The 20,421-nt window shown below is 39.2% G+C and overlaps 1 protein-coding gene across 2 annotated transcripts in view; it reads right to left on the bottom strand.

Annotated features, from left to right (window-relative positions):
- Positions 1–20,421, bottom strand: part of bmb (brambleberry) — a 41,344-nt gene that overhangs the window by 11,447 nt on the left and 9,476 nt on the right. For both annotated transcript variants that reach the window (XM_079809787.1, XM_079809788.1), the window contains exons 5-10: positions 20,151–20,373; positions 17,450–17,566; positions 9,843–10,022; positions 9,551–9,757; positions 4,633–4,795; positions 175–218 (exon numbers count right to left, since the gene is read on the bottom strand). In XM_079809787.1, coding sequence (XP_079665913.1) covers positions 175–218; positions 4,633–4,795; positions 9,551–9,757; positions 9,843–10,022; positions 17,450–17,566; positions 20,151–20,373 — 934 coding nt within the window. The remainder of the gene's footprint in view (positions 1–174; positions 219–4,632; positions 4,796–9,550; positions 9,758–9,842; positions 10,023–17,449; positions 17,567–20,150; positions 20,374–20,421) is intronic.

Here is a 20,421-nt window from a genome sequence, read left to right as displayed (position 1 = left end):
AATTTGATCGTAAAAACCCTGTCTAACTCTAAAAATGAGCAAGCATCATTAATATATACATTAATACATATACATACATTATTATATACATATATATATACACACATACATATACACACACACACACACGATACAGGCAGTCAATAAATGGAACAGGAGAGAAGAGAAAAATACCCATCATGAAGCTCTCCACCTCCAAATCACAGTCTGGGTCATTTCTACAATGACAAGAACACACAAAATTAGCTGTAGTATAAAATATAAAGCATGCTCAGGGTGAAAAATGGCATTGAAGGGTAAGAGATGGCTGTTGCTATCATGGATCGCGGAACGTACCAGAAAGTGGGGGCACGGGCTCGCAAATCATTTTGGACCGTTCACCGCCAATTATACATTGAACAGTTTTATTAGTCCCATTTTCAGGTTTTCATCTTGGGTAAGTATTATACACCGTCTCACCTTGGTATATATTAATTTTAATCCTCTCTTTTTATTTAAGGTTTCCAACAGTCCGAGGGTTACCAGGTGTTCATTGATTAACGATGGAAGCCATCCGATCCAATTGGAAAAGGTGAGTATACAAAATTCTTTACATCCCTATCTAATATGGGGAGAGTGTTGATCCCCGGGTTAATTCATACGGGAATACACCATTAGCAATAAATAATACATTTTTCTAGTACATTATAAAATAATGGTGTATCACCCTCTACCAGGAAACCTAAATTTTTTAATAAGGATCCACTCTGAGAGGTTTAATACACTTGGTTGAGACCGTGGGGATAAACCGTATTCAGTTTTTTAATCCACTGTTTCTCTTTCATCCATCTCTGTTTCTCCGACCACCAGGATCCTGCTTCTATCCCCAAAATCAACAAATTGGTGCTACCATGAAGTCTAAAAATGCTCATAAAGGTAAGCAGCCCTCCCGGCCCCATTGATCGAGCGCAGATGTTGCTTTAATCTTTCCAACAGGGTATTTTTGGTTTGGCCAACATATAATCTGTTGCAGACCTTACACTCAATACAGTAGACCAGGTTAGACGACTGTAACCCCAGAGCATGTACAACCGGTGCACCCAAGTGAGTAAATTTATTTTCAATGAATTTTGTACATTTTAGAAAACCGCTATATTTATCTTTCTTAGGTCTGCCACCCAAGGAGGAATGTACTAATAAATCTTTCACATTTTTGTTTCGTCTAAATGCTGCTATACTTTTGAACGGAGTGAGGGGTTCCAACTGATTCTGTATTCTCTGGAAGTTGGTTTTTAATTTTGAATTCAATGCCAAGGAGGCAGAAGAAAAGTTCGAGATAAAGGGGACCAGATGGTTATTACGATTTTCTTCCCTAGGTTTTAACCCTTGTGGAAAAAGTTGTTGAACCTCCACCTTTATATTTCTGAGGAAGGTTCTACTGTAACCCCGATGTCTGAGGGCTTGGAAGAGGGTCCTAGTAGCCCCACCAACATCCTCTGCTGCTGTGCAAATCCTATTACATCTTATTAATTGTGATTTCACAATTCCCTTATAGGTGTGTTTCGGGTGATAGCTAGTCTTGTGCAACAGTGCGTGAGTATCAGTGGGCTTAAAAAAGACCCTCGTTCCCAGAGAAACCTCCCCTTCATTACCCCTGGCAATGTATACTTCAGTGTCCAGGAATTCAATTTTATCCTGTTGTAGATTGCATTTAACTGAGATGGAAGCATGATGCTCATTTAGGGTCGTTATGAACTCTGAGAATTCAATCTCTGAATGATCCCAAATACCAAAAATATCATCCAAATATCGAACATAAAAACTGGGTAACTTATGGCATTTGGGGAACACTGTTGTCTCCCAGTCTGCCATGTATATATCGGCATATGCCGGGGCTAAATTCTTCCCCATTGCTGTTCCAGAAACTTGGAGATACTGTTGGGAATGGAATTCAAAATCATTCCGAGTAAGGCCCAGTTCCAATAGAATGAGAAGGGCCTCATCCGGTCTGGAAAGGTCGGGGTACTTCTCCAAGATCTCCTGTACTTCTCTCAAACCCAATCGGGTATCTATGTTGGTATAGAGAGAGTCGATGTCTACGGTGAAAAGCATCCCTCCAGGTCGCACTTTTATCTGTTTTAACTTTGCTATAAAATCAAAGGTATCCTTAATATAGCTATCATGTTTTTGTGATGGGGGGTTAAGGAAATGATCAATAAAGGCCGCAATCCTGTATGATTCGCTCCCACAATCTGATACAATCGGTCGTCCAGGAGGGACCTGATTCGGAATCGTCCAGGTTCCTGGAGACTTATGAATCTTAGGTAATAAATAAAATTTCCTAGACTAAGGGGGATCTTCACCAAAGAGGTAGTATTTCTGTTTAGCTGTTATCATCTTTTCATACAGGTCACTAACAATTTAAATAAAGAAGGGTTGATAAACGGCTCTAGAGAGAAATCCGTAATATAGCCAAAATGGTCTAAGAGTTTAAGTTTCCTGTGATAGGCGTGGGCTTCTCAGAGATCTCCATGCATATCCACCCTAGGTGGTGTAGGGATGAAAAAAAGTCCTCTCTCCAGCAGCGTTTCCTCCACCTCAGAAAGGGAGAAGGCAAGTGAAAGATTTAAAATGTTTGAAAGGGGCTGTGTGACATTTCTAGGTCCCCCTATTTTTAGTTTAACTGAGACATCAGTCAGCTGTCCAATGGATCAAATCCCTCTGACTCACCTGGAACTGATCTTCCTCAATCCCTTTCAAGGTTCTAAAGTCAGCCTCTAAAAAGAGGTTCACTTCCCTTACTAGGGTTTGTACTTCCAGTGGGAGTTGTATTAATTTGAATCAGAGGGACCCAGATCTCCGCCCGCGGGAAAGAACCTCTAGCTCGTGACATTAACTGTCGGAACTGCCCCTGTATAGTAGTTAGTTTGTTTTTCCTAAGGCAATTATTAAGGATTGAGAGAAGGACTTTGAGTTCTGAAACAGGGATCCAATTTACGCAGAATCTCCTTCAAATGGAGAATCTGAGCTCCAGGAGAGCTGTTTATCTGGACCAAGGAATGTTCAATTAAGGGAATCCTAGACAAGTTAGAATCTCCTATGATTAGGATTGGTAATTTAACCTCTACTCTCCACTGTACCATTTTTTGGTATGTATTAGTGACGAGTGGGTTTCCTCTGTAAAGGTGCTCTGGCCTCTACCATGTCACGTGAAGATCGTGCGCAAAGAGGAGCGCAGAGACGCTGTGTCAACGCTGTCCTGTGACTAAAGTAAAGTCACTAAAGTAGCTTAGAAACTCAACCGTTCTAGCATATTTTAATACCTTTGAAGTACGTAAAAACCACAGCTTCATAATGAATAGAGACGGTATGAGTAATTCACACACAATCTCTCTCTCATTAATGCATTCAGATAAATGTAATGTAGGCCTACTGTGTTAATTGATCTGTATCTGATGTACAACAAACAGAAATCTGCCCCATAGACAATAACTGCTGAAAGAGAACCGTTTCCTTCAAGTGTTTTAAAAATCACAAAGAAATGCACTTCCATTAGAAAAAAAAATTCCACCTTTAGCCTAATAGTAGAAAATATTTACAGTACAAACCTTATCAGGAACTTAATCAAAAACCTTACGAGGGCAAAAAAAGAGAAAAATAATCGTTCATTAATCGTAATAGAGGTAAAATGTTCAATTAATCGAGGTTTTTATTTTTGGTCAAATCGTTACAGCCCTACTTAATATGTTTGTGTGGGAAATCCGATTGAAGTGCTCCGCATGTAAAATAAGACGACTGTTAACTGTTAAAGATTGCATTCAGAACCGTTCGGTACACGCGTGCTCCGTACCGGAAGCCCCGTACCGAAACGGTTCGGTACAAATACGTGTACCATTACACCCCTAATTTTCAGTGGTCAAAAACAGTTGATTACAGTTGATAAGATTTAGATTCTGGTTCTTAAACTTTTCTTTGAGGTTACAGTCATGCAAACGTGCGGCAAAAAACACAAGAACTGCCTTTTCCCCATTTATTAACTGTTACCATTGGCATATAAATGTAACAAAGATTGCTAAAGTCAACAGATTTAACTAATAGACCTACCAATCTCTGTGTAAAAAACAAATTATGCCATTGCCTTCTTTCTAAAGTCATTTTTTTTGGCTCCAAATCTCGGTAAAAATTGTCATTTTGACCCTCCTCTACAAAATAGTGGATTCCTCAGTAAAAATACATCCATGACATTTAATATTTTGGATCTCTTCTTCATTTATGCATTTCTTTCACCAGACAAACAAAATGATTCAAATAATTTTTAACCGGGGGCCTCTGGTAGAGTAGACACAGAAAGACCCCGTTTCAAACAAAGATTACATGAGCGGCAGCGCAAAAGCAGGTTTAAATATTCAAGTGTGATCGTAATTTCAAATGGTTTAATAGACACAGGAATCATTGACCTTTAGGAATAAGATGACGTGTGTGTTTGAATCGAGATTGTGATCTTTTAAGGGTTAATTTGTGCATACATATGAGCCTGTAGTCTACGTCTTTTTGTATGTCATTTGCACCAGACCTCGAAAGCCCCCCCGCTTCCGCGATCCATGGTTGCTACAGTTAACATAGTTTCCTCACTCCCTGCAATCCTAGACTTACTGGACAGGAGTGGACGAGGACGCGGGGCAGCGCTCCGTCGACTGGCTCTCTTTCTCTGGGGTCTTCTCTTCACTGGGGCCCATAGGGAGAGCTGGAGGACGGCTGCAGGTCTGGCCGTTAATTTTAGAAAACGCCCAAAGCACCTGAAGCACAAACCAGCGACCTGGATCACAAGAACAAGAGTGTCAAAAGGAGAGTCATGAACATGTGTTGTAAAAATCTTAATGCATTTAATGTGCAACTACAGGACATCTGTAGGTTCATCTACCCCCCAAATACCCAAGTACTTTAAAATATTGCTCTGATTATTTGAGCATCCTGAACAGAACAAGACATCTACTAGCTCAACTTTTTTTTAAGCTGGTCTGCCACATGATTAAGATGGCCAATCAAATCAAAGGCTGCGGGCTTTGCGGTTTATAAAAGCCAAACCGTTTTAACTGTGAAATAGTGAGGCAAGATGCAAGTAGCTAAACATTTAATATTATTTGACACCTATTTCACGACAGAAATGTTAAAAAGGACCAAAAAAAAAATCTATGCAAAGTTAACTCTTCAGTTTCAGCTCAAATGCATTAATGCTCGACATTATGGTTTAGCGACGGTCATATTCTTTTCAGATAGGCTATTTCTTTCTCAGAATCATTGATATTAGTTATGCAGCAGTGCTATACTGTTCTCATTTTTTTTAACAGTAGACCTAGTTTATTTAAAGCTGTTTTTCGTTATGAGTTCGAAAACGCGCAGTGATGTCTGTAAACACTTCGATCATGAATAATATAATTAAGTGCATGATGTGCAGAGTCAATCTGTCAAAGCATTATAATGAGAACACGATTTTAATAAAATGTTGTGTCTGTGTGCTTTCTAGGGTTGAAACGATTACCGGTTTCACGATAAACCACGATGAAATTTAGTGATGGTTAGTAATATCGTATAAAATTTAATTATCATTAAAACCGCATGTGATTATCACGATTGTGAAAACTTGCGGTAAATCTTGTCCAGTCAGCGTCAGTCTGGTGCAGGCGCAGCGCTTTATTTTGAATGAGAAGAAATGGCAGAAGGCAGTGACAGCGCCAGGAGATTTTCCAGCCTTCTAAAAGGACCAAATCTGAGGCGTGGTCATATTTTGGCTTTTACAAAAGTCCTGAGGGAAACTTAATCGAAGATGGTCACCCTGTCTGCAGAACATGCCAGAAGAAAGTCACTGTAATGGGGAAACACTTCAAAACTACGAACGCAAGGCAAGTGGACTTTGACCTCAATACCAAAACTACGTCTGGGAAATATTAACGTGAAGCGAACGAACAAATTCAGTCAAGACTAGGGGGACATTTAAGGGATAATCAGGGCTTGACATTAACAACCGCCATTTGCGGGTGTAACGTTATTTTGGCTGCACACTAGCCACTCTGGCTGTTGAACTTATTATAGTCTTCTCAAAAGCCATCTGTTAATCGCGTTGCGCATTATAACCACTTACACGTGTTTCTATTGAGTTTATGAATGCGATGTCATCTCATAATCAGAGGCGTTCAGATTAGCCGGAGTTTAGTTCAGAGCGCGCACCACTCTCACTCTCACAAATCTGCACATTTAAAGCAGAGATAAACGTGCGATGTACGCAAGAGATTCACTCATCATACAGTGGTTGCCTGTTTTGGTCTATTTCAGCTGCGAAAATGGTTTCAAACAAACACAGCAGAGCCACAGCGCATCTGATATGACTGGCATAACGCTGGCAAATTTAGGGACCGTCTCAAAAGTTACATACAACATTGGTAACGTTATACACGTTTCAAACTTCAATAGCATTTGAAGAGAATGACAGTCATAAAACTGACTGTAAAGTGTTCATCTAAGTGTCAGGTATGATGCACACATTTTGATATTTAATTAAATAAACTGTCAAATCATATGGAAACATGGATATGCATTATTTCACTTGGATACTGTTTGGGCTCTTGCACAAAATATGCTGATTTAAATGCATCATTGCTGAACACTGTAAATATATTCTCAAGCAATATTCTCATCAGAGATAATATTAGAGATTATATTTACGACAAATTATTTATGCATTATGCGTTGCTATTGACGACAGCCATTATAAGGAAGGAAATCCCACAGAATCTAGCTTAAAAAAAGTGCATAGAGCTGCTTGATTTTTTTGTTGTTTGTTGATTTTCAAATATAAAACTTGTTGAAATGTTTTAAGTGTGTGCATCTGTTCTTTTTGAACACTTTCATCTCATTTGAACATAACCGTGATAATATTGATAACCGTGATAATTTCGTGATGTTAAATTTCCATACCGTTTCATCCCTAGTGCTTTCGTTGTCCGTGTATCAGCGTTGTTAAGGGAAGAGCGCATTCAAAATGTTCCGTTTCCAACCATAGCCTGTAAAATCTAGCACGCTGAAGTTCACGTGCGCATTCACGTCCTTTTGTGTTGATTTAAGTTGTAATAGGTTCATATTAATCTGATATAGGGTGCGTTTGGTTGAGTTTATTAACCAGCTAGCAAGCTCGGCAGGGTGGTGTTATTTCACAGTTTCAGCTCAAATGCTCGATATTATTGACTTGGTTATTTGAGACGGTCAATTTATAAAGATGTTTCTTTTTCAAAGACATTTATGCATCATAATCTAGCAGTTATTTTTTGTTTTATATGTTCATGTTTTCATATACCTGTTTTCATGTCACGTTTGTATTTGTCAACAACCATTTTTATAACAGTATTTTTATTATCTCAATGACGGACATGCCCCGCCCCCTGCACATGCCCCGCCCCCCAAGTCCTCGAGTACTCGTTTGAGAGACCTATCAATGATCGAAATGAGAAATTGACAAAAACGCCCATCCCTAGTATAAGCAACTTTCACAATAATTGTATGTAAGCAGCTTACGTACTGTGTTAAGAATACTGCCTTACAACCCCAGAGATCAAGATAATGGGAAATATAGTGAGAAAAACTCACTAAAGATGCAAAGCAAACATATACAATTTTGGAATGTATACGGCAAGAAAGGAGAGAAACATTTCGAAATGAAACGGTTAGAATATTCGGTAGACTTTATCCATTTTTGCTTTGCCTTTTATTCTCTGAAATTTTTTGGGGATCCCTTAGAACCTTCTAGAGGACCCCTGGGGGTCCCCGGACCCCAGTTTGAAAACCCCTGATCTATAGCCTGTAACACGCTCACGTTTATTTAATCATTTGCCAGGAGTAAAATTTACATATGTGCTTTAAACCAGATGCATTCACACTTTCGTCTGAAATGCGTCCCAGGCCACCTTCTGAATTGGTTTGTTTGAGTGATCGGATTTAAATCAGTCTCGAAAGAATTTCGGAAGGCTTTACTCCAGGTCTTTTCACAATCGGATAGATATCTGATCAGAGAAAACTAATGAAGCGACCAGTAACTCTTGCATCTGCACTGAAGGAACGCTCGCTACTGCTGCTGGCGGGGACACTAAACACAGCACGTCTTGACAGCAGTGTTAATTTCGTTGACGAATAATTTGCGTCATAATTTTCGTCAACAACCTTTTTTCACTGACGAAAACGAGACGATAACTAAATAAAAACTAGTGCTGGATGACAAAAACTATAACGAAAATCAACTGTCATTTTCGTCAACAAATAAAAACGAGACGAAAATGTTAGGGAGGGACGATTAGGGAAGAGATCCAGCCAGAACTGATGTCCTGAGTAACAGATGCGCACATTTGATTTGAACTGATCTAACCGCTGGAAAACACGGCGCTGTTGCGCTTCTACAGGCTCATCCCCAATCCAGCGCTCCAGACCGACTCACAATCAATGAACAACACACATTTACGCCAGGAAATTGTTTATGAACTAATGCTGATGAATAGTGACAATGTTTACTTTACGATGTTTATATAGTAATGTGTTTTAGACGGTTATATTTTATCTCCTCATCTGAACTTGAATGAGCTCCTGCAACTGCAATAATAAGGCAAGATTTCAAAATAAGAGTCCTGGTGTATTTCCAGCTGGTTTATAATTAAAAGTCAAGCATTATATATTCGTTTTTGCTTACACAAACTGTATTTAATTTCATTCCCATTTAATTCATAGTCAGGAGGAAAGACTAGTATTTGACACATATTAAATAAAGTATCAGGGTTATAATAGTTCACTAAAACCATTAAAAAAAAAACTTCATTACTTGAAATTAAATAAATGTTAACTGAAATAAAAAAAAATAAAAAAACTTATTTGAAGCTTTAGCTTAACATGATATACTAACTAAAACAGAAATACAAAGTTATAAAAACTATATAGATGTTTTTAAAAACAAATAAAAAAGTGAATTGAGCTCTCGTGTATTTTTAATGTTAAAAACAAAATGTCAAAATGTCAGTTCAAGTGACAGACGGTTATGTAATACTTAAATGCTTAATGTATTACAATTTAACTAATCTCTAGATTTTAGGAGACTAAATCTACTGTAAATTTAGTCAACTAAAATCTTATGATATTTAGTCGACTAAAACTAGACTAAAACTAAAAACAATTCAGGTGACTAAAATATGACTAAAACTAAATGGCATTTTAGTCAAAAGACTATGACTAAAACTAAATCAAAATATGCTGTCAAAATTAACACTGCTTGACAGTCGCGGTATCATGGTCTAGTTCAGTTCATGACCCCTTTAAATATAAAGAATTATCGGTATCAGCCAAAATTAATAATCAGTGTATCCCTAGTAAGATGCAGATTGGCTGGCTGTTTAATGTTAGGATTTTGTTTAAAATCCTTCATGTCACCGCCCGCAATATCAAGCCCCGCCCCCCTGATCAAATATGTTCCTGCCACTATTAAAAAAAAAAAAAAACATATATTATATAATGCGGTGTAGAAACGACACGGATATAGTACCTAGTGATAGCATGAACAACAGCAAAGTGAGCGAGACCAAGTCGAGCGCAGACTGCTGGTTGATCTCTGCAATGGCATTGATGGGCACGGTGAGGAGCAGAGAGACGCGGGAGAAGGTGGCACACTGCAGGAACGACAGCAGCACCGCAGACAACAGGAAGTAACCAGCGTGCATCACACACGTCCACAGAGCACGCAGGCTCAGGCCTAGGAGGAGAATCAAACATGTATCCAATACATAACCAAATATTAATATTGTTGAGTAGAGTACAAATGAATAAACAAGATGTACCTGCCCAGCCAAGATAGCCTTGGATCATATGCAGTCTGTCCTCCAGGCGATTCTGCATATTGTCCAAATACATCAGCATGTATCCCAGAGTCCCGTTCATGCGCTCCAGCTTACTGGTGAGCTCGGAGTAGAAGCGGGCCGTGGTGTTCTGCTGCTGGAGGAAGCCGTTCAGATTGAGCTCTGGATCATGGGATCAACACAAACAATCATTTCAGCTTAGCTGTTAAGACAGGGCTCACTCGTTTTTGATTTTTGCTAATACAGTGCTAGTATTAGCAAAATGGCTACGGCGTTCTGAGAGATCTCTAGGGAATTACTAGGATGTTTTAATGGGGTCCTAGTATGCCCTTTATGAAGTCATGATTTTGTTTTTGGGGAGTACTAGAAGTGTACTGCTTTCATGCTTGATTGTTCAAAAAAAAAAAAAAAAAAAAAAAAAAAAAAAAAAAAAAAGTCAGTCAGTCAAACCAAAAATTCTTCAGACACCAGATATTTTTTACTAGAGTGTGCAGGACACTATAGTTACTTTATCTAAGTGAAGACAGCTAAATGAAGTAAACTGTGACATATACCCAAAAATTCTTCATACAGTGACTACCAGTAAAACTGATTAACATTTGGGACCAAAATTCTTCAGACGCTTTGACCTGACCATGTTTTGCTCCAGTGATTTTTCTTTAATTGCTAATACGAACTTTTACACCACAGACTGAACAAAATTAAGCATTGCTTGGTCATCTAACTGTGTACTTAAATTTAACAGCTGATTGGTTGATTGTACTCCATTACATACCTTTCTATCAAAGTTATCTGACATTATGTTTTGATAAGTCCCTCCTTCCTACACAATGTTTATCTGATGTGAATGAAACACATCGACAATTTTAAATGACTGAAAAGATTATTGCCTTTCATAGACAGTGTATTTTACACACTATAAATGCATTGTTTTGCTAGTACGCATGTGTATTTAGAGGAACACGGTCTCCAGCACGGATCCAGCACGGTGTATAGTGTCCTCCAGCACATCCAAAAGACTTTCAGTGAATTTAAGGTCTGGGCCAAGCCTGCAGCTCTCCTCCCAGAAACTGAAGCTTCCGCGCCTCGATCGCCCCCCCAGGTGGCTGGTCCCAGTATAGCTCCTAAACCCCACCTCTCCATGTATTAAGGCCTGTTCACACCGGGACGATTTTCACACGCGTTTATCGCCGACGTTTAACGCCTCGTGACTAAACAATGGGCGCCAATGTGAGTGTGCACACCGACGCGCAAAACGTCAGGCGTAAAAGCGTAATTTAAAAAAAAACGCCTCGGGTTTGTTTTTTTATTTTGACGCGGCGCGTAAAAAACTGGCCGACCAATGAGATCAGCGCTTTAGTTCACGTGCCTGGAGCTGCTGAAGTGACAGTAAAACACGACTTGTTGGCGCTCAAGCACAAAACGCTCTTGCCGAGCACACATTGATACGACGAAGAGGAAGTAAGCAGACAAAGAAGAAGATGAACTGCTAATGCTGCTTGCCAGTTAGCAAAAAGTGTGTGAATGGTTTTGTCCATATACATAATATGTCTATGGTTTTGGCAAGCACGTAAATACTGTCTCTCTTCTCCTTCTGTGTGACAAGCGAGTGTCAGAGGCTTAAAGTGCCGCAGCACATCTTGTGTACCGGGAGCGCATCTACTGAATGTGCACGTTCACTCGGCGCAGCGCCTTTGAAAATCGCTTGGGTGTGAACACTCAAGACGCGCCGAAAAACGTCACGATAAGCGCACGCGATATTCGTCCCGGTGTGTACAGGCCTTTAGAATGGACGCGAGACACTAAACAATTCAATTACACTTCAAATAATTGTTTCCTACAGATGGTTTCCGTCATTTTAGGCAGTTTTTATCCTGATGATTTAATTTCAAGTGTTTGTTTTTAAATAGGTTTAGTTTTAGTTAGTTGATCCTATAAAAACGGGGGGTGTGACGCCATGATTACAGCTGAGAGTGACGGCTTCTCTGAGTGAAGTTGTAAATAAGGCACTAACAGACTTTTTTTCTGGATTTTTGGGAGGAGATAGGAGCTTTAGTTTTAATTTCCAAATTTCTATACCTGTTTATTTCACACCAACATAATGAATTATTCTGCATCTGTGAGTGTGGGCGGGCTTTTGATAATCGCGCCTCTACTTCCTGCTCTCTACTGCACAACTCCGGTCCCGAGATTTCAGCGCCGTGTGTGGGCCTACGAAAGCTTCAACTCTGGTCAGAGGAAGTCAATGAAGTTGTGTCGTCCATATTTTTTTACGGTCTATGGTCTGGACTCAGGAGCCGATTCATGTGTGAAAATGATTCGTCAAGCTTCCTCCCAACCAGGGATGTCGTTAGGCCTATTTTAGGGGGGCTGAAGCTACCCCAAAATGTTCCTAAGCCCCCCTAAATGATAAGAACAACAAACTATTTTATTTATCAATAACCGTATCCTCATTCATATTTAGACGCAACAAATTATATATATCCAGCTACAAAAAAATAGCCGAAAAGTCGGAAGTTGGACAGAAGTACAAAGAGTCATGGTGCGATCAAGATGATGCACCGCGTCTCGTTGCGTTGGTGTGAACTGTGGCAGCTTTCAGAGCGTTGGAGACCGGAGCGCTACTGCAAATAACTGGAGGATTCATCTTGTCTCGTCGTTACCAAGGTTATAATCGTTAACGAAAATGAACGAAAAAACGAAAACTAGGTGGGTTGTCGTTAACTGAAATAAAAATGAGGCATTACAAAAAAACGATAACTAACCAAATCTGTAATGCGTGTGTGGCAAAACTAACTAAAATAAAATTATAGATTAAATGTCCTTAGTTTTCGTCTTTATCAATGTCTTTCATAGAGCAAATAACGTTCAGCTGCATTTCCTTTCCCTGCGTCTCTCACTCACGCTCTCTCATATACACCGCCGTCTTCATGAGAACGAGTGTTCGACGTTGAAAGCAATTGCGCGAAAGGTTGGCATCTCGTGAACACCTTTACACAAAACACATTAAGTGGTATACAAATATTTTTAATTCAGAATATAATTGTCAGTGTTTTAATGTCGACCCGAGAAGCGATTGCTACTTTAGAAAGTTAGTCGCAAGTTTGAGGTAAAATATGCACTTGGGTTGTCGATGTCAAAACACTATATAAGCTGTGATTCAAATATTAAATAATGTTATGTCATTAGGCTATTGTATAGGGTCAATTTAGTATAGGGTGTGAAAACTGTACAGCTGTGGTATTTGTATAGGTTTAGCTCAATTTAGGTTTAGCTGTATATTTGTATTTTAGCTCAAAAATGGGATGAATACATGCGCGTTCTGTGTAATTAAATAGCATTCTGTGGACAACTTATCTTATATAGAGAGGAATTAGATATAGTATGCTATTACTTCATCATACATTTACATGAGCAGACAGATAGCATTTAAGTCATTGCTTATAGTAACTCATCAGGAGCAAAGTCTGGCCTAAGTAAATTCCCCCATGCAGCTTTGATGTGTCTAAAAGCTAGCATTACAGTAACTTTTCTTTAACAGAGTAGAAATGGAAGAAGAGGATATGTCTGTCACGATTTACTTGTTAACATTTTGGTTTCTTGACTGGTTGTTGACATAAGTGTAGCTCTAGATGTGAGTGCAAAGATTTTGCAAACGCAAGTTACAAATACCCTGGGGGCTTAGCCTTCCTACGTCCCTGCTCCCAACCATTCTTTCACAGTTTGAGCTGAGGAATCTTGACATGGTCATCCTGGAATATGGCCATGAAGAAATGTTGCCAAACATATACCATGCTAGAAACATAATAATCACTGCAATGATCCAATCATAGACTCGGGATGAAACGATTACCGGTTTCACGATAAACCACGATAAAATTTAGTGACGGTTAGTAATATCGTATAAAATTTAATTATCATTAAAACCGCGTGTGATTATCACGATTGTGAAAACTCGCGGTAAATCTTGTCCAGTCAGCGTCAGTCTGGCGCAGCGCACCGCTGTTTTAGAATGAGAAGAAATGGAAGAAGGCAGTGACAGCACTCTGGAGATTGTTCAGCCTCTAAAAGGACCAAATCTGAGGTGTGGTCATATTTTGGCTTTTACAAAAGTCCTAAGGGAAACTTAATCTAAGATGGTCACCCTGTCTGCAGAACATGCCAGAAGAAAGTGGCTTAATAGGGGGAACACTTCAAAACTACGAACGCAAGGCAAGTGGACTTTGACCTCAATACCAAAACTACGTCTGGCAAATTATAACGTGAAGCGAACAAATTCAGACAAGACTAGGGTGACATTTAAGGGATAATATTCAGGGCTTGACATTAACAACACCCATTTGCTAGCCTGGTTAAAACCAGACCATTCTCAGTAGTAACTGAGTTATGGTCTGGCAAAGCTTCATAGAAAAATAATTTCCAAAGGGGCGTCACCAACGGGCGTCGCTCAAATGCCTCTCGGCGCAATTGGATAGACCTAAAACCAATCAGAGCGATGAGGGAGATGACGTATGCAGAGCGACGGAGAAACATCTGAGACTCTGGCCGTTTCTCAATATGTGTTCTCGTCTGTACTTGTGTTCTCAAATAGGAAATGCCCCCGGTTTCCATTTCAGCAATCTGGTCACCTTACCTAAACCACATATTAATGTTTAATATATTATTTTTTAAATGTAAACGAAAAGAGGCAGGGTGTTTTATACTTCGTTTTATTATAAATATATAAGATAATCAATGTAGGCCTAGCTACGCGTTACCTGAACCACATTCGTGTGGCTATTATTATTATTATGTTTAATTTTTATTTTTTTATGAAATGAGGCAGTGGTGTTTTTGTTTGTATATGTAATGCAGGCAATGAAGTGTACATGACATTCCTTTCAGATGAACACAGTTATAAAAAAAAATAAAATGTCCTGGTTCTTTTAAGCATTATAAATGGCAGCGCAAAATTTGAGGCCCAAAAGAAGCACATCCATCAATTATAAAAGTGCTCCACACGGCTCCAGGGTGTTAATAAAGCCCTTCTGAAGCGAAGCGATGCATTTGTGTAAGAAAAATATCCATATTTAAACACTTATAAAGTCAAATATCGCCAGACTGCCTTCTGTATTCAACTTACACAGAAAGTGTAACGCCTGTCGCAGTTCAAAACGCATACGTTACGTCCAATGTCATACAGTTGTAGCGACTATGAGTCAGATAAAATAATAACTCAACGGGGAACTGAATTAAAATGAAAGACTCGAATGACACTATGTAGTATAAATAATTCAGAATTAATGTTTACACCTTAACTTATTCGTCCGCCGATATGTAAGGACTTAAAGGGGGCTCTGTTAAAGGGAAACATGTATATTTAGCTCAAATGAATGAATTTAATGAATTCATAGGGAATTTTGAGAGTCTATTTTACAGCCGAGCAAATGACTCGTCCAGCGTTCATTTGAACGGGCCGTAAATATCAACTCTGCAGCGGATATTAATATCCGAACAATAGTGAAACACTATTTAACAGCCAGGTAACTTAGATCGGCAGTTCAAGACATTAAATTGATAAGCACATAACACAAGAACAGTTATCTTTGAATACAAACGGAACTTTATTGACTAATCTAACACATCAAACTAATATCTAACATAAACACACACACTCGCACATTCACACGTTGCAGAAAGGAAGAAGGTGAGGAAAGAATAAGTTCTAAGAGAGAGAAATTATGAAATCCTAAGCAATCTATGCATTTATGAAACATGACCTGAAGAAACCATTGATCAGTAATTTAACCTCCTATCGTTTCTTAGGCAGGGTTATTACATTTGATCTAATGCACCAGTTCAGCTTGGAATCAAAAAGGCGTTACTTGCGTTTGGGTTTCGCGTGTCGTCTGACAAAGGGGGATTCCCTTCTCCTGGCTGTACAGGGATTTTCCCGGATCTTTGATTCGCTGAAGGTCTGGTCGACGTCTGGGGAGGCCGAACACGTGGGGTGTTGGCGGCTGGATGAAAGTCTTGTGGGCGTTGTTTGAAGTTGGAGCGCGCTGTTAGAAACTCGTTGTTGAGAGACTTTTACGGCGAAACTTTAACAGACCCGAGACTTAGCGGAAATAAAATAAACTTTAAGTAAAAGAAAGGAAAGTGAGAGAAAAGCAGATGGCCTGAATGAAATCGTTGTTAACCCATTTTCTCTGATGTTGGTCTGTCACGATCGTCAGATCGTCTCCTGGGAACTCCGTTCCGAACTCTCTCTGGTCATACTGCTAGGACTGAGCTCATCTCTGAACTGCGAACAGGCCGCGAACCAGCTCGAACCGAACTGGAACCGAACTTGAGCTGGACTCTGCACTGCTTCTGGTCTGAACTGTACAGAACTGTAGGGAACAGAACTGTGAACAGAACTGAGAACTGAACTTGAGAACAGAACTGAACTTTTCGTTCGTGTTCTGAGACTAAACTCAAACATTTGCCCATCCCCTGGATGGGTTCTGGCCAATTAGGCTTCAGGGGTGACTGTGTCTCCACCCCTCCCACAAAATTAGGTTATCTCTAGAATTTAGTTTCCTGCTCTTAAGCAGAGAGTAAATTTAGACCTAATTTCTTACTATAAGGACATGATCAATTCTATAAAGATTTCATTCAGCTCATCTGTTGGATTATACCCATACGAACGCACCGGTACCAAACACGATGCTTTTTCATCCACTCATTCAATAGTTACATAATTGCATGAATTGTGAGTAATATACATGCATGATAGTCATGTGTATTAGTTGTAAACACACTAACAAGTTATGTCGAAGGCTATTTGAATGAAAGTCCAATAATCAGTTATTTGATGTACTCCATAAGCTAACAGTTTCTGTGAGCTTACTCTGAGTTTTAGCTGTCACGTGGAGTTCATTGGCTGGTCATGCAAAGACAGAGGTCTGGTTGTTTCTTTGTCTTGTGACAACCACGAGCCTTTTGTCCTCTTTTAACTGAGTTTGGTGGCGAGTCCATAGGAAGTCAGAACTAGTAGCTCCGGGCAGAAACAAACCCCCCATCTCACTCGTGATGATGATGGTTTCCTGGAGCTGCATTGTGCTTTGTTGAAAAGGATGTTAATTTGATCGAATCATTGGAAGATTAACTCATCTATATGTCTGCGTCCATAATTGCTACACAGTCGCGCCAGTTACGCTTTTTTTGTAAGTTGAATACGGAAGGCGGTCCGCCGGAAGCTGGATATTTTACTTTATAACATGTTAAATATTGATATTGTTCTTACACAAATGCATCACTTCGCTTTAGGCCTTTATTAACCCCCTGGAGCCGTGTGGAGCACTTTTATAATGGATGGATGTGCTTCTTTTGGGCCTCAAATTTTGGGTTGCCATTCACTGCCATTATAAAGCTTGGATTAGCCAGGCCATTTTTAATATAACTGATTGTATTCGTCTGAAAGAAGAATGTCATATACACCTAGGATGACTTGAGGGTGAGTAAACCATGGGATAGTTTTCATTTCCCTTTTGAATCCCTTATATATATAAAAAAAGGGTAATTATTCCAAACTTTTGACAGGTAGTGCATCATTGGAGAGTAATCACCCATTTTATGGTAGATGTCCTGAGCACTTCCTCGGACCACAGCCAGGTCATCAAGAATCGCCTGATGTCCTTCCTGCACTTCTGCAGTCTGATCCTTCAGCTGCCCACTCACATTCTCTGTAAACGGAGAAAATTAAACGATCTAGAACCATATCCAATCAAATATGACTTTGCAGTAGGTCTGGGCGAGATGGCCAAACAATTATCTCGATAAAATCTTTTCAAATCAGTCGATATCGATAATTAATCACGATAAATGGCAAATATTTATTTTTCAAATTTAAGGGCAGATTTTTGCTCTTAAGTGAAAGTTGAAGAAACCAGACTGTTAATTGTGGTTAAGCTACGTTTTTTTGTCAGAATATGACAAACACTTCACGTTTTTGAATTCCTTTTCCAGTCATTTTTCCATAAAATAAATTTCTCCATAGAAATGAATGTCTTCATGTTCTAATAGGTGATATTGTTTCTAGTCATGAAACCGGTTTGTGTTGCCTGACTTTGGCATATATCTTCGGCACAGTTTGCAGTATTAATAATACTACATATTTTGTCTTAGAAATGCACATTTGACAGTAGTAGTAGCTTGAGTTAGGAGGATGCAGATGTAAATTTATGTTCATTAACAAAAACAGACGTCTGTAAAAATTGTAACAACCTAATTTTTTATATGGTGAAATATAAATATTATGACTGAGTTTTATTAAAATTAACCATTGGTCTTCCATAGTATCATAGATTTAGATCATGACGACCACAATTAAAAACACGGCGCATAGCTCTTCACTACCATGGTAAAAATGTATCTATATGGTTTCTATGGTATTTGTATGAAAAACAGTAGCCAAGCCTAAAAACATTTAGTATAAATGCACAAATTCTGTAGCTCAATCACAAAATACTGTATAATATTGTAATATTCCATTACTCCTTTTAATACACGTCTACATTAATACAATTCTATATGAATAGAATATCCCATATTTCTGCCACAGTACCATGGTGCAGTTAGTGTCATCCATGGTGGTGGTAGTAGTAAATCCATGGTTAATTATGGAGCTTATAGTTATTGATATCAATATCGCAATTTGATATATCATTTATCGACCCAGCCCTACTTTGCAGAGCTCATCAAGCCACTATTCAATTTAGGGGTGCACCGATCCGACTTTTTCAGTCCCGATACCGATACCGATGCCTGGGCTTTGTGTATCTGTCGATACCCGATACCGATCCGATATATTGTTGAATTAATAATAAACTGTATATCTTCCACCTTATACCTTCCTTGAAGAGACTAAAGGCACCAGACTTTACTAACTAAACATAACTAAGACAAAATAACAGATGTATGTAAGGTGTTGAATTCTTATTTATTTAAAAACAATTGTGCATTCAAATCTAAAATAGAATGTAATCTAACTTCTTTAAATAAATAAAATGTAGCAGTGGAAACAAAAAACAGTGTATTGGTCAAACATACAATAGTAATCTGACAGTTACCAAACATTTTTTACACTACAGATAATTGTTTTGGTATATAATCATATCAATATTAAAAAGTAGCATTACAAATTAACAAATAGTCTCATTTTCTACCATATGCAATTTAATAAAAATGTTCAGCTAGCTAATAACAACTTTGTTCTGGTTTCACCTCACTCCAGATTAAATGATTGTAGGCTAGGCCTATTTATTTTACTACACATTGTCAACAGAAATAAGATGAAATACTGTTGATAATTAAAAATAATTCTTACTACCCACTCTTGCTAAAATGGGTAAGCACACTTGTGTTCTCATTTCAGTTGCGTTCTGAGTAAATTAATAAACTGAGTTCATGAGTTCAGTGTTGGACGGATCAGTTGTTCTGGCCAGTCGTTAAAATGATTCGGTTCAAAGGAGTCATTAGGTCACGAATCGGACATTAGCAGACGCGTTGTGTGCGAATCCCGTCTGTTAGAACATCGCGAAAGATGTCAACACAGAGAAAACACTTCATAACTGGATATAATTTGTCTCCCGCTTATTGAAAGTATGCTTTATGTCAGCTGGTCAGAGAAGAGTCAATGTTTTTTGAGCGCAATTCACACCCAGTGATAATTCAAGGACAAAATTGTCCGAATGTGTCACGTGCAACATGGTTTCGGTCTTCCGAGCTTTTGATTTGGATTAATATGTGAAATATGAGAGCGAACACTGATTATTTTGAAGACCCAGAGAGCGCGCGCGGGGGAGGAGCTCTCAGATCGGTCTCTCTGTCACGCAGTCACAAGCGCAGCATCTGTTCTACATCACTCGTAAATCACAATAACTCATCAAATTAGGCTTTGGCCGTCAAAAAAATGTCAATGCAGGAAAGACCCTGACTTTGCAGTAATACCCTCGAAACAGCGACGAACTAGTTGGCGTGGCAAGCGTGAAATATCTCCTCCACACAGCCGACTCTGGCTCGCTCACTTCTAGCATGCGACACACGTGAAGCTGACGAATGACGTAGGTTCTGCTGCGACGGAAAAAAACACCTGGATCGGCTTGTGGATCTGTTAATTTTTCCGATCCCCGATCCAGCTATTTTGTCAGTATCGCGGCCGATATCCGATCCTAATATCGGATCGGTGCACCCCTAATTCAATTTTATACATTGATAAAGAGAATTCACAGGTCATGCTTGAAGAACATGCATCTATCTGTGACTGACCCATTCTTTGTGTAATGCCCTGAATTAATTGAGCCACCAGCAGCTGCCCGGTGCTGATGAGGGCCTTCTCCTGTGCCAATCTCTGCAGATTTTCACCGATAGAAGCGTCCAGCTGCTCCTGCCCTTCCTTTAGGGCCCCTTGCTGGTGCTGTAGGGCACTGTGACCCTCCAGCAGCCTGTCCAGTGAGGCAGTGGTCATTTCCCTCAGCTCGTTCTGACCCTCCTGCAGAACAACATGAATAAAGAACCAGGAAAGTCAAACTGAAATTGC

This window comes from Gobio gobio, assembly GCF_949357685.1.
Source record: "Gobio gobio genome assembly, chromosome: 25".
NCBI lineage: Eukaryota > Metazoa > Chordata > Actinopteri > Cypriniformes > Gobionidae > Gobio > Gobio gobio.
The sequence above is the reverse complement of the archived record's forward strand: the minus strand, read 5'-3'. Positions and strand labels throughout refer to the sequence as shown.